The sequence below is a fragment of the Neovison vison genome, chromosome 5 (assembly GCF_020171115.1).
Source record: "Neovison vison isolate M4711 chromosome 5, ASM_NN_V1, whole genome shotgun sequence".
NCBI classification, from domain to species: Eukaryota; Metazoa; Chordata; class Mammalia; order Carnivora; family Mustelidae; genus Neogale; species Neogale vison.
This window is the reverse complement of record NC_058095.1, coordinates 105520797-105534454: the sequence shown is the minus strand read 5'-3', so window position 1 is coordinate 105534454 and position 13658 is coordinate 105520797. Positions and strand designations below refer to the sequence as shown.

Genomic DNA, 13658 nt, shown 5'->3' with positions numbered 1-13658 from the left:
ATAATGTGCCTTATTCCTAAATGGACGTTACACCAGCCCAGAAGGTGAATGAAGTGGTGTTTCTGACTGGACTCCTGGCCCCCTTAGAGGGAATTTTTATCTTTGACTTATGTGCCTGCCTTCACCCCTTCAGACTGTCTGTAAGTCAGCAGTCTCCTAAATACCTCCCAGTCCCAGTACATACAAAATATGTGATCAGTACCACTAGACTGCCCAACGGGCTAGGTCACGGACTCACCCTAGCATATCCCCCCACCACTGACGCTGCTTCTCAGAAGGGATATGTGGCTTCTTTCCCCCAGACAATTGACAAAATGCAGAGTAAGCCCTTTGCAGGGTCTGCTGTTCCTTTTGGCCTTCCATTTGGTCCAAATGGACCCCACTGTTTTTTAAAAAATGGATTGACATGTCAAGGTGACATTTGACATCACTTCACTGCTCTAACATTGCAGAAAGTAAAGTTATCTGATGAGCCCGTAGAAGCAAAAGAAGATTACACTAAGTTTAACAGGAAAGATTTGAAGACTGAAAAGGTATGTGTGTCCAGCCGGAGTGGCATATTCCTGGATTCAGTAGGTGGCCCTGAGGACATCGGGGAGTGATTTCATGCTTGATTCTGATGTTACAATTTTAACCACAAAGGACTGTGAACTTGCCTTTCTATGACTCAGTAATTAATTCAAAATTATGAATGACAATGAATATGTCATGCCAGGAAGATTTTTTCTGAATCAAGGCACTATACTTAGCAAGAGCATGCCTATACTTTGCTGTGTATTCAGAGTTGGGGGAAACAGAGTGGGGGAGCTTCCACAGCTCATTTTCTGTCAACTCTACTGCCTGGAAGCTTCCCTGAACTTATAATGATGACAGTAATTATTAATAACCCTACCGTTCAGCAATCAGCCCAGCAAATATTTTTGTAACCTTTCTTACAAAGTTTTATCTAATACATATATTATAAAAATATATACAGCTTTTTAAATTGGCATTTTAATATATTTATAGTTTTAGGGTTCTGTCCTCTTCAGTTAGTAATATATTGTGAAAATGTTCTCATGTGATTAGGCATTCTCTGACAGATTATTAATGGTTTCATGATATTCAATTCTTTGTGTTATTTTATTTCACTATAGGGCACATAATCTATTTAGTCATTCCCCTGTTTTTGGACACTAGGTTATTTCTGCCTTTTTCATTCTTTGTTTTAATGAAGTGATAAACATTCTTATTTATAGTCTGTATCTCTGATTATTTCATTACACACAATTTAGAACTAAGAGTAAGGGCTTAGAAAACATGAGCTCTTTCCATGATTATTGAGAGAATATATATGTGTGTGTGTGTATGCTTATGATTTTATCTATATATTGTATTATATATAATAATATATATGATTTTATCATATATATTTTATCATATATAGTCACATAAATGACTATATATGATATATATCATATATATAATCATATATATGATTGATTGTTTGTGTGTATACAGAATATATACGTAAAATGCTTTCCAAAAATGTAGAAATTTGTATTTCCAACCATTATTGCTACAAGATTGCTCATCTTGCTTTCTTGACAACACTGAATATTATTTTTATTCTTGAAAATTTTGGGCTGTCTAATTAGGGTACATTTTTTCGATGAGAAAGGTTAGTTGTTTTTCCAAATGCTTATTTGCCCGTTTGCATTTTTAGAAGTTGTCAGTTCATGTCCCTTGCCCGTTTTTTGTATTGGGATAGTGGTTTTCTTGTTGATTTTTAAGAGCTCATTCTAGATTAGGAATTATTAACACTTGATGACATATAGGGTACAAATAACTCTGTAATTTGTGTTTAGCCTTTCATTCGATTTTTTAAAGTTTTAAGTTTTTATGAAGATGAAATGTAGGAATTGTTTTTCCTTCTGACTTTCTCATTATTTTTTTGCTTAGACTTTGTCCATCCCAAGATGAATTCACTTCCTCTTAGATTTTAACAACATTCTCTCTCCTTAGCATTTAATATTTTTTATAGATTTTATTCTTTGATCTATATGTAATTTATCTGGGCATGTGATATGAGGGGGATAATCCCAGCTGAGATTTGACAAGATAGCTAATTATCTCCATGGCTTCCTAAGCAGGGACATTGAGTTTCTCTGCAAGTACTAATTCTGCCCCACCCTTGTAACTGTGGCTTTTTGTTACATTTACTTGGGCACAGCCCCAGGGAAATAGGGCTGGGCCAGGATGTGTCCGTTAAATTCGGAGGATAACTGGTCGCAAAGAGCCATCAGTTCTCACCATTCAGCGAAAAAATAAGCCTCCTAAGATGTAAGTGACAGAATGTGAGAAGCAAGATTTCAGGGATCATATACTGTGCCTATAAAAGCTTCTTTGACAGTGACTTTGTCTCCCCGTTCTCAGGGAGACAGATGAGTTTTTCCCTTTGCTGAGTCCCATCAGGTTTGCTTCTGCTGCAGAAGGTGAGATGCACTGAAGCAGAGTCAGCGGCTGTTCACCTGCCGGCAGTGCTAGTTCAGGATATGGCACAAAACCAAACCAAAGCAAAACAAACAAACAAAACACAGGGACCAGGAATTTCAAAGGCAGAGTTACTTGAAGTCAGCTTTTTGGCAAGTATTTCTCTGTTGGAGGAAAACTGGGGCAGTCAACCTGCTGGTCCAGGATGCTCTTCGGTACGGGTTATTTTTTGAATATAATAGTGTCCTTGGTTTCCCGTAGAGCCTATGAGTAAAATACACCAGTCCATGGTGGTGAATTATTCATTGCGCAGAACCGCCAGGCTGGCATTCCTCTCTGACAGTCGCATCTGTGTCAGCTCCTTTGTTGGTGTTATTGTACTTCATACACCCTCCAGAATTATCCCCATAAAGTAAACCTTTAGCTGTAGCATTCCACTCCTTAGAAGGTGGCAGTTTGGTCTCCCACCTCTTTTACTGGATTTTGTGTCTTAGGTCTGAATTGTGAATGGAAATCAGATTAAAAATAAATTAATTAATTAATAATAATAATAATAACTCCCTTATGAAGCATGTTAGTAGCCAATAGTTCTCTTCATGAACCTTGAGACATGCATGCACAGTGTTGTTTGATTTGCATGTATAATTTATAAAAGTTAGTTACATTTGTAATAATTCTTCTCTTATTTTCCTTAACAGAAAAATAGCAAAATGACTGCAGCTCAGAAGGCTTTGGCTAAAGTTGACAAGAGTGGAATGAAAAGTATTGATTCCTTTTTCGCTACAAAAAATAAAAAAAAAATTGGAGAGATCTGAAACTTTGGAAAATGAAATCTAGCCAAAATATTTGCCTGTTACATGTTCCATTTTTGTCCTTCCTCCCATACCACTGTGCCTCCTGGCCCTTAATTACCACCTTTTGGGGAAAAAAAAAAAAAAAGAGGGCAATTTTCAGAGTCAAACATTTCTTGGTATTTGGTTTTTGTGTTTCTGAACAAAATATGGGAAAGTCATTGTGTAACTTCATGGCTTATAGCCTTCAGACTCTTGTTTGACATCATGAAAAGTAATCAAGTGAATAGAGTTAACCTCTCGCTACCATCACAGTTTCCTCAATAAACTGGTGTGTGACAATATTTGAGTGTATGCCTGTTCTTTTAAGCCACTCTGCCACATGAAAGTGACAACAATATGATTTTCAGCATACTGACAGAATCCGATAACCACGATCAGAGAAACCACTACTTTTTCAAAGCCTTGAGTTTTTAGTGAATCTTCTGTTGAGTATTTTCTGCCCTATGAATCTGTGTTTGTTGTAGAAAATAGAGAAATGCATAATATTAAAATTGTAATCGCCCAATGTGACATTACCTAAAGATCGTATGGCACGTGTTCTTGTAATAATTTTTTAAATTATTATTATTATTAATAATAATTTTATCATCTTCTTTCTTGGAAGCATCATTTTGTGAGCATTTTCCCAGGCTACTAAAGTATTCTTCATAAATATGCTTTGTTAGTGATGGTCCTTTTTTAAATTATTTGGGTATGTGATTATTTAATGACCATGACCCTATTTTGAACATTTAAATTGCTTTCAAGTGTTCACTCTTTGAAGAATCAGATTACAAGTCAATGTTTGGTTTACAATTTTTATTGATCCCTTAGAATGGATTTTAGATGTGGGCTTCCCAGTTTATAACAGAATTGTCCAAATACGTATTTGTGGGTAGATCTTTCGTAGAAAGCATACAGGATCTTACACTGTAACACATGGTCGTTTCAGTTGTTATCTTATTCACTGCCCCCTTGTTAACTTTGAATGTTAGCTTTGCAAATAAGTAGGGGGAAAGGCATTTTATTGTCATTTTAATTCACATGTCTCCATTAGTAGTAATGGTGAACATTTTTCACATTTACTTAACCATTCATCATCTTCTAAAGAATTATCTGTGTATGTCCTCTGTTAAATTGTGGCAGTGTCAGTGTTTTTCTTATGGACTCTTAGAGATACTCTATAACTTAAAGACATTAGTTTTTGTCCACTGTATTCACTGTAAATTTTTTCTTGGTCTGCAAATTGTCTTCAATTTTGTGTATTATTTTTTCTGTCATGCAGATGTTTTTGGTTTTTATGTAGATACACACGTGTGTGTGTGTGTGTGTGTGTGTGTGTGTGTGTATGGTAATGTACCACTATATAGAGAGAGATAGATAGATACTTATATCTATATCTATATCTATTATATATATATATATATAAACTTTTCCTTTACATTGATTTACATACATTTCCTTTGCAGGAAAGTTAACCAGTCACTTCTGATTTTTTAATAATTAATTTTTTGTCTTATATTTAATTACTTAAATCATCTACAAAATTTATATTTAAATATGCTGTGAGATAAGCTCTAATTTGATTGTTTTCTTACCTGTTGATTTTTCCATTAGATCTCTACAATTATTTTGTCAGGGTTCAAGAGTAAGTTCCAATGGGATTTTTTATTGCAATTTTTGTTAGACACATAAATTATTTGGGGGAAAAACAGACATGTTTATAAAATTCCTTTTTGCTGTTTAGGAATGTAGGATTTCTCTTTATTTGCTAAAATCCTAACCATACCTTCTGCTACTATTTTGCTCTTCATCTTCATATAGGTTCTAAATACTTCTTTTTAGGCATATATCTGGGTATTTTTGTCTAGTAATGAAATCTATTTTTTTGTTGCATCTTCTAACTGGGTATTTTGTGGTAAACTTCTATATTTTTATATATTTATCTTTCAAATAACCAGTTTACTAAACTATTAATTTAACTTTATTATATTCATATTGGGGTTTTGATACATAAGGTATGTAATCTTGGGAAAAAATGGGTGCAATTCTAATAGTTATACCTCTTTGATATCCTTTATATCCTTTTACATGGGTGACAATACCTGGAACAGTGTTGAAGAGTAGTAATAGTAGTCAATCGGTCTGATTTGTGATTTGATTAATGTAGGTTACCATTAATTCTGACACTAGCTATTGTTAATATGATAAAGAATATCTATTTTTGATATTTCCTTTCATACTTTGTTTCCTTAAAGTTTTAATTAGTAATTGGTGTTGGTTGTTATCAAATATGTTTCTAGCACCTCTTGAGGTGATGAGGGGGTTTTTATCACTGTTGAACTGTACTTGAGTTCCATGATAAACCCTCCCTGACCTTGAATAAAGAATACCACAGTGTATGCTTATGGGCTAGCTATGTCAAATCTAGCTGTTAATTCGTTTTTCTGGGCTTTTACTTAGAATTTTCTCTTCTGTATTCAAAAGCAATATTGCTGTTAGGTTTTAGTGTTAGAATCGTCCTAACCTTCCCATTTTGACCAGTGTTCTGGAAGGAATAATTTTGCATTGGAACACTCTATTATTGGGCCATATTTAAGAAAATGGTAAAACTGTTTAGCGTTGAGAGTTCTTTTTTGTTATTGTTACAGTCTTTAATCTGGAAAATTTCTCACCTGGTCTTTGTGTTACTTGACCTTGACATTACTGAAGAGTACAGGCTAGTTACTTGGCAGAATGTTCCGCACTTTGAGTTTGCCTGACGTTTCGTCTTGAGTAGATTCAAGCAATACCTTATGGGTACCTACAGAGGTAACGATGTGTCTTTCTCAGTGAACTGTCTCAGGAGCCCTAGTGTGACCCACTTCCAGTGACATTCACTTTCATTCACTTTGATACAGGTTTATCCACTGTAGAGTTACTACTTTTTTCTTTGTAATTAATAGGCAATTTGTGGGAAATACTCGGGGACTTTTAAGTATGCTATTCCTTATCAAACATTCACCGACAAGGTTTGGAATCGACTGGTGATTTTTCTAACTCCTTCATTTTGTCTTTATTTATTTCTTTCATATTTAGCTGACATTTTCTTTAAGAGGAATAGCTTTCTTTCTCTACTTATTTATTCATTTATGAACTTATATCAGTATAGAATTGTAGATTTTGTATTTTGTCCAGTGGGTTTCTTCTGTGCCAGGGTCTTCCAGGCGCTTGTACTTTTTCTGCTCAAGCTGTAAATCAGCTTTTCTCCTAAACAGCCAAGGTTCCTTTTCATGGAGAATGATATTTAGAAACCAAAATCTAGGCACAGGATGTGCTCATTCTTTCTATCCATCAATGTGTGTAGTCTTTGTAGATTACTCTCCTATTCCCAGTTCTCCAAGAGTTTTGATCAGGAATGGATATGAATTTTGTCACATATTTTTTCCTCATTTATTGAGATGCTCATGTAGCTTTCCTTTAATAACAGATTGTCTTTTAATATGTGAAGTACAATGATTATTTTTGAAAGTTAAAATACTATTATATTCCTGGGATAAACCCTACTTGGTCTGTAGTGGGTTATTCTTTTCATATACAGTATTGTGTTTTACTTCCTAATATTTTGTTAAGGGTTTTTATATCTCCATTCATGAAGAATGTTGGTCTGTGGTCTTCCTTACTTGTAATAATTCTGTCTAGTTTTGGTATCAGAGCAAAACTGACCTCGGAAAATGAATTGAGAAATATCCTCTCATCACCTATTTTCTGAGTTTATATGAGATTAGTAATTGTTTCTTCCTTTTATATTGGACAGAATTCTACAGTTGAAGCCATTTGGGCCTGGAATTTTCTTTCTAAGAATGTTTTTAATTAGTAATTCAATTTCTGTAATAGATATAGAGCTATTCTAATTTTCTTTTGCATGTGTATATGCCAGTTTTAGTAATTTCTGTCTTTTAAGAAATGTCTTTGTTTCATCTGTATTGTCAAATTAATTGGCATAACTTATTTCTCATATTTTTAGTTATCTTTTTTATATCTGTGCATCTGTAGTCATTTCTTTTTTCATACCTTGTTGGTCATGTGTATCTTTTTTGTTTTCTTAGTTAATCTAGCTGAATATTTTTTAACTTCTTTGATACTGTCAGAGAATCATTGTCTTGTGGCTCATGTTATTTCTAATGAGACATCTGTGATACTTTTTGTATTTCTTCTACTTTATATTAAAGGGTGTCCCCTTTCCTCCTGGGCTTCTTTTAAGATTTTTTTTCCTTATTACTAGTTTTCAGCAAGTTGATTATGACATGTTGATATGGTTTTCTTTGTGTTAACTTGTTTGTGGGTGTATTGAGCTTCTTGAATCTTTGAGTTTTTAATTTTCATCAAATTTGGAAAATTTCTGGCCAGTGTTTCTTTAAATATTTTTCTGCTTTTTTTCTTCTCACCCCCTTAGCTTCCAGGACTTCATTTACATGTATGTTAGACCACTTGATAATACTCCACCATCCTTTCACTGAGTTTCTGGATTTTGTTTTATTTTATGTTCATGTTAGACAGTTTTCTTGTATTTTCAAGTTTACTTTGTCTTGTATTGTTTCATCTTCCACTAGCCTTAGCTAGTGAATTTTTATTTCAAATATGGGAATTTTCAGTTCTAGATGCTCTATTTGGTTCTTTTTTATGTCTTTCCATTTCTCTCATTGTGTTTTCTTTAAATATTTCGTTATAGTTACAATAACTCCATAAATGTCTACTGGTTGCATCATTGCTGTCACTTCTGGGTCTTTTTCTCTCTTTTTTTTCTTTATTTTTTACTTCGAGATAATTTTAGACGTACAGGAAAGTTGCAAAAACAGTAGAGTTTCCATATACTTTTCACCCAGCTTCCTCTAATGTTAACACCTCATATAACCATAGTATAATTATCAAGCCCAGGAAATTTACAATAATGCAATACTATTAACCAATCTACCACATTCTTGGAGTAGTACTGTTCTGAGCTCTTTGCTCTACATGTAAGTCCTTTAACCCCCACAATAGCTAGACTCAGGGTGGGCACCATAGCAGCCAGGATAGTGACAGCCAACCCAAAGGGCTTGCTTAAATCCCTTGGCCCTTTGCTTCTCTTACTTACCTTTTTGATTTATGTGCTTAAATCTTTTTGATTTATGTGCTTATATGGGGTAGGTCTCTAAAACTTTCTTCAAACTAGAAAACCGCTATGTACACACACCTCCATCCTTTTCGTCAAACCATACATATTTCTGAAACGGATCTCAGATTACCAACATTCTTTTCTTTGTATGTCTGGTTTATCTTCAATTTAAATTTTCCCCATATTCTGGCTCTCGGACTCTCTCATCTTTTCTTCATTTTCCATAGATTACATTACCTTGTAGTAAAAAGAAATGTGAAGAGCACAATTATTGGGAAGTACTGTCAAAGGCTGAGCAAGTGCTTTGCAGGTTTTAAGCACTTTTCACATGAATTTATGTGATTACTCCTTCCAGAAACAGTATGGCACCATTGGTATTATTTCCCCATTTTACAGTTGAAAGCCCAAGGTCATACAGCTAATAAAGAGCTGAACCAGAAGGTCAGCCCAGTACCTCTGACTCCCAGACTCTCCACACCAAACTCCCTCTCCCCAGAGGAACTGACTTCCATTATACCTGGGAAGTCACGTCATCTGCTATTAAAGATGACCTAGCTTGACTAGACACCTGGTATCATATACGTCCTCCCAAATAGCCCTTTTTCCAGGACTAATCCAAGCTTTGGAGAGCACCAGAGTTAGATGCAGTCAGTCTCTTCGTGGAAGACAGAGAGCTCCTGGTCCAGGATGGGAAGGGCACTGGCATTTTCTTAATGTCCTTGGAAGATGGCCACTGGCTTTGACTCATCTGAATAATGGCAAGAAATGACAAGATTTATACACCTTTCCTATGCTGGGATTCATACACCCTTCAGGGTCATTAGACTGACAAAGAGGTTCCCTACTTTATGTTTAATAGTCCTTTACGGTGTCTGCAGCGACCACTTATCAGTAGCAACACTGATCTTCACAACAAACCCCTGAGGTAGACCGGAAAGGGGGTGTACCCCATTCCATGCTGGTGAAAATAGGTGGCACGGACTGAAAGTGGCAGGCTCCACTTTTACCCTCAAGCCCAGGATTCTTTCCTTTCTACTGACTGACCTAAGCTTCTTATTCATACCACTGTGTGTGTAGCTTTATGGCCATTTTTCCCTCACAAGTCTGTTTTAATTGTGAATTTTATTTTAAGGAAGGAAAAATCAGATTCACTTTGCTATACCGTCTTGCTCTATTCAAAATGAATTCTGCTGGTCAATTTATCCTCAACAGTGATGGGCCAGAATTGAAGTAAAGCTACTCAGCTGGTGTATTTGCATGTCAGATCTTTAATTCAGCTGTCAGCCTTTTTGCATTTACTGTACTTTTGTTAAGGTTATTTTGATAGTCTCACATTAATCAAGCCTATTTGAGAGGGAGGGATCACCAAATATGATTTATAGGGGAACTGACTTCATAGATGTTCAAAGAATTGTTAACCTTACACATGTGTTTTAATCAGAATGTGTATACAAGTAAAGTTAGTCTTGTGATTTGTTCTTTTCTAAAGAAAAAAAGCCCAGGGACAAGCTCAGATTCATGTATCCTTTTAAGACTTTATACTGAGCACCTGCTACATGCCAAATGTTCTAGGCACTAGAAATGCAACTGTCAGTGTGGCCCACAAAAGCACCTCCCTTCAAGAAGTTTCTGCTCTAGGAGTGTGGTGTGGCGAGGGGGGGGGCGGTCTATGGAAGGGGCTGAGCAGAGGATGACAGGGTTCTGCAGAGGCAGCTGGTTAAGGAAGGTCTGACCTCAACTCCTCCATATTATGGCATAGAAATATGATTTCCATCAACTTAAAAAAAATGTTTTTGAGAACATAATAGCTACAGAGTAAATTATGTTTAATCTTGTATACAGTCAGAAAACTGCATTCATCATTAAACGCATTAAAGGCATTCTTTTTTTTTCTTTATTTTTTCTTTTTTTTTTCCAATTTATTTATTTTCAGAAAAACATTATTCATTATTTTTTCACCACACCCAGTGCTCCATGCAAGCCGTGCCCTCTATAATACCCACCACCTGGTACCCCAACCTCCCACCCCCCCCGCCACTTCAAACCCCTCAGATTGTTTTTCAGAGTCCATAGTCTCTCATGGTTCACCTCCCCTTCCAATTTACCCAAATTCCCTACTCCTCTCTAACACCCCTTGTCCTCCATGCTGTTTGTTATGCTCCACAAATAAGTGAAACCATATGATAATTGACTCTCTCTGCTTGACTTATTTCACTCAGCATAATCTCTTCCAGTCCCGTCCATGTTGCTACAAAAGTTGGGTATTCATCATTTCTGATGGAGGCATAATACTCCATAGTGTATATGGACCACATCTTCCTTATCCATTCATCCGTTGAAGGGCATCTTGGTTCTTTCCATAGTTTGGCGACTGTGGCCATTGCTGCTATAAACATTGGGGTACAGATGGCCCTTCCTTTCACGACATCTGTGTCTTTGGGGTAAATACCCAGGAGTGCAATTGCAGGGTCATAGGGAAGCTCTATTTTTAATTTCTTGAGGAATCTCCACACTGTTCTCCAAAGAGGCTGCACCAACTTGCATTCCCACCAACAGTGTAAGAGGGTTCCCCTTTCTCCACATCCTCTCCAACACATGTTGTTTCCTGTTTTGTTAATTTTGGCCATTCTAACTGGTGTAAGGTGATATCTCAATGTGGTTTTAATTTGAATCTCCCTGAGGGCTAATGATGATGAGCATTTTTTCATGTGTCTGATAGCCATTTGTATTTCTTGATTGGAGAAGTGTCTGTTCATATCTTCTGCCCATTTTTTGATGTGTTTGTCTGTTTCGTGTGGGTTGAGTTTGAGGAGTTCATTATAGATTCTGGATATCAACCTTTTGTCTGTACTGTCATTTGCAAATATCTTCTCCCATTCCGTGGGTTGCCTCTTTGTTTTTTTGACTGTTTTCCTTTGCTGTGCAGAAGCTTTTGATTTTGATGAAGTCCCAGAAGTTTATTTTCGCTTTTGTTTCCTTTGCCTTTGGAGACGTATCTTGAAAGAAGTTGCTGTGGCTGATATCAAAGAGATTTCTGCCTATGTTCTCCTCTAAGATTCTGATGGATTCCTGTCTCACGTTGAGGTCTTTTATCCATTTTGAGTTGATCTTTGTGTACGGTGTAAGAGAATGGTCGAGTTTCATTCTTCTACATATAGCTGTCCAGTTTTCCCAGCACCATTTATTGAAGAGACTGTCTTTTTTCCACTGTATATTTTTTCCTGTTTTGTCAAAGATTAATTGACCATAGAGTTAAGGGTCCATATCTGGGCTCTCTACTCTGTTCCACTGGTCTATGTGTCATTAAAGGCATTCTTTAGAGCAACATTAGGGGCCACTAGTGGCGCTACTGCTCCCAGCAAATCTACATTTATCTATTTTTTATACATTGGCCTCCTACTTTTTAGAGGAAAAAAAAAAAAGCATCTGTCTTTCAAAATGAAAGAAAAAGGAAGTGAGTAGAAAGAGGGTTTAAGAATTATTCAACTTATAACCTTGTTTTCATATGTTTCTTATATATTTGGTTTTCTTCTGAAATGATGGTGTTCATTCCACAAATCTGGGTGAAGATTTTGTATTTCACTCCCTTTGCACAGTGGAAAGAAAATATGCTTCCTACCCATGCACGCTCCTCCAGGAGACTAATTGTAGCCCCAAAATGAGCTCAGGAAGGGAGGCTGGCCAGGACGGGGACCCCACCCCTTACCTGAAGTCTTCCCTCAGAAGCAAAAGTATAAGGCTGCTATTTCTCAGAACTAAAACAGCCCACCCTGCTTCTTTGTTCTAGAAGGCGCAGCTACTGCTTGGGGTTTAAGGTGACTACTTCAGCTTGCCAGAATACAACATGTTTTCCTTTTCTCTCTAGGTGGCAGCACAAAGACAGAAAAGGGGCAAGTGACAGAGTGACAGCAAGTCCAACGCAAAGCCGGGCTGCTTCTTCTATAACTTAAGACACTCAAGGGGCTAAGATTTTTTCTTCTGCACCTTCTAGAAATTCTGCTTATGCCAAAAGGTGTGCTTTAAGGAAGTAACCAGTAAAGATTTACTTCTTTGATTAACACCACTAGTGCATGTGGGTAATGAATGGCCTTTTGTCCTTGAGGCCACTCTGTCATGGAACTTGAATGCACCCCCAGAATGCCCAGAGTGTGAGAACTCAAGCCATGTCACCCCTCGGCCCTGGCCTATCTCCCATGGTACAGTATCATGGTTCTCATTTCAAAACAGTGGGAGAGGAAGGTACATGATGAAATGGGGGTCGTTTCTGAAACCTGACCCTGTTGGCTTGTGTCCCCTCCTGGGGCTAGATGAGCGTGGGGTAGGTCTGTGTGCTGACTATCAAAACTTGATTCCACAGTAAAAACTTTGACGAGCCAACTTCCTACCCTGACTTAAAAGAAAAAAAAGAAAGCCTGACTTTTCTTTACTCCTTATCAGTTTGGCAGCTACTAATTTAAAATGATACCTGGACATGTATGTTTTATAATCTGCTGGAGGTATAAACACTGATTCATTTTTTAAAGAAGTCTAGTGTGTGTGTGTGTGTGTGTGTGTGTGTGTGTGTGTGTTGTTGTTGTTGTTTTTAAGTAAGGGCATAAGACATGGGAAAGTTGAAAGTAGAGACCAAAAAGTAAGTTAGTGGGGAATTCTGATGCACAGTGTATACATTGGTGGGGAGAGGGGACGGTAGTAAAGAGATTTGTGCAAAAATACCCAGAGATTTGAACTGGCACATCCACATGACACACAAGAGGAGTAGGGTAGAACCCACTCAGTCACCTTCCTGCATTCGCTGGGGACCCAAACCTCTTCTTCCAGAAACGACTTTGTTCTGGTTCTCTAGTTCCAGCAGGTAAGTAGAACCTCATTCTGGAAAGTGCTCTGTCGTCTTTTCCACACCTCCTTTCACACAGAGAAATTTGCTTTAACATTGAAGACCTTTCAGTATTTCTGTAGTTGATACATGAACCCTCCTTTTCAAAAACACAACTCTGAGAGCCTGCTGTGGAAATCGGGTGTATGACAGGCTTCCAAGAGGGAGCGCTCAGCAGAAATCACCCGTTTGGACTCCAGGCCATTTGGGTAAGAACCAAGAGCCTGACACCGAGTGCAACATACAGTTGTGGAGTTAAGATCCTTTTCCATCCTCTCCTTGCATCATCCCAAGCCCAGTCATTGGAGGCCGGTGTGTATTTTTGCCCAAAACAACTGCCCAT

At 37.1% G+C, this 13658-nt stretch overlaps 1 protein-coding gene across 2 annotated transcripts in view; it reads left to right on the top strand.

Moving 5' to 3' along the window:
* RNASEH2B (ribonuclease H2 subunit B) overlaps positions 1–12960 on the top strand; it is a 68948-nt gene extending 55988 nt beyond the window's left edge. Inside the window, exons 10-11 of one of the 2 annotated variants that reach the window (XM_044249671.1) lie at positions 453–533; positions 3171–3607. In XM_044249671.1, coding sequence (XP_044105606.1) covers positions 453–533; positions 3171–3287 — 198 coding nt within the window. In that variant the 3' untranslated portion in view covers positions 3288–3607. Of the gene's footprint in view, positions 1–452; positions 534–3170; positions 3608–12307 lie in introns of those variants that run through there. The other variant, XM_044249672.1, reaches the window with a different exon arrangement.
* Positions 12961–13658: the final 698 nt, after the last annotated feature.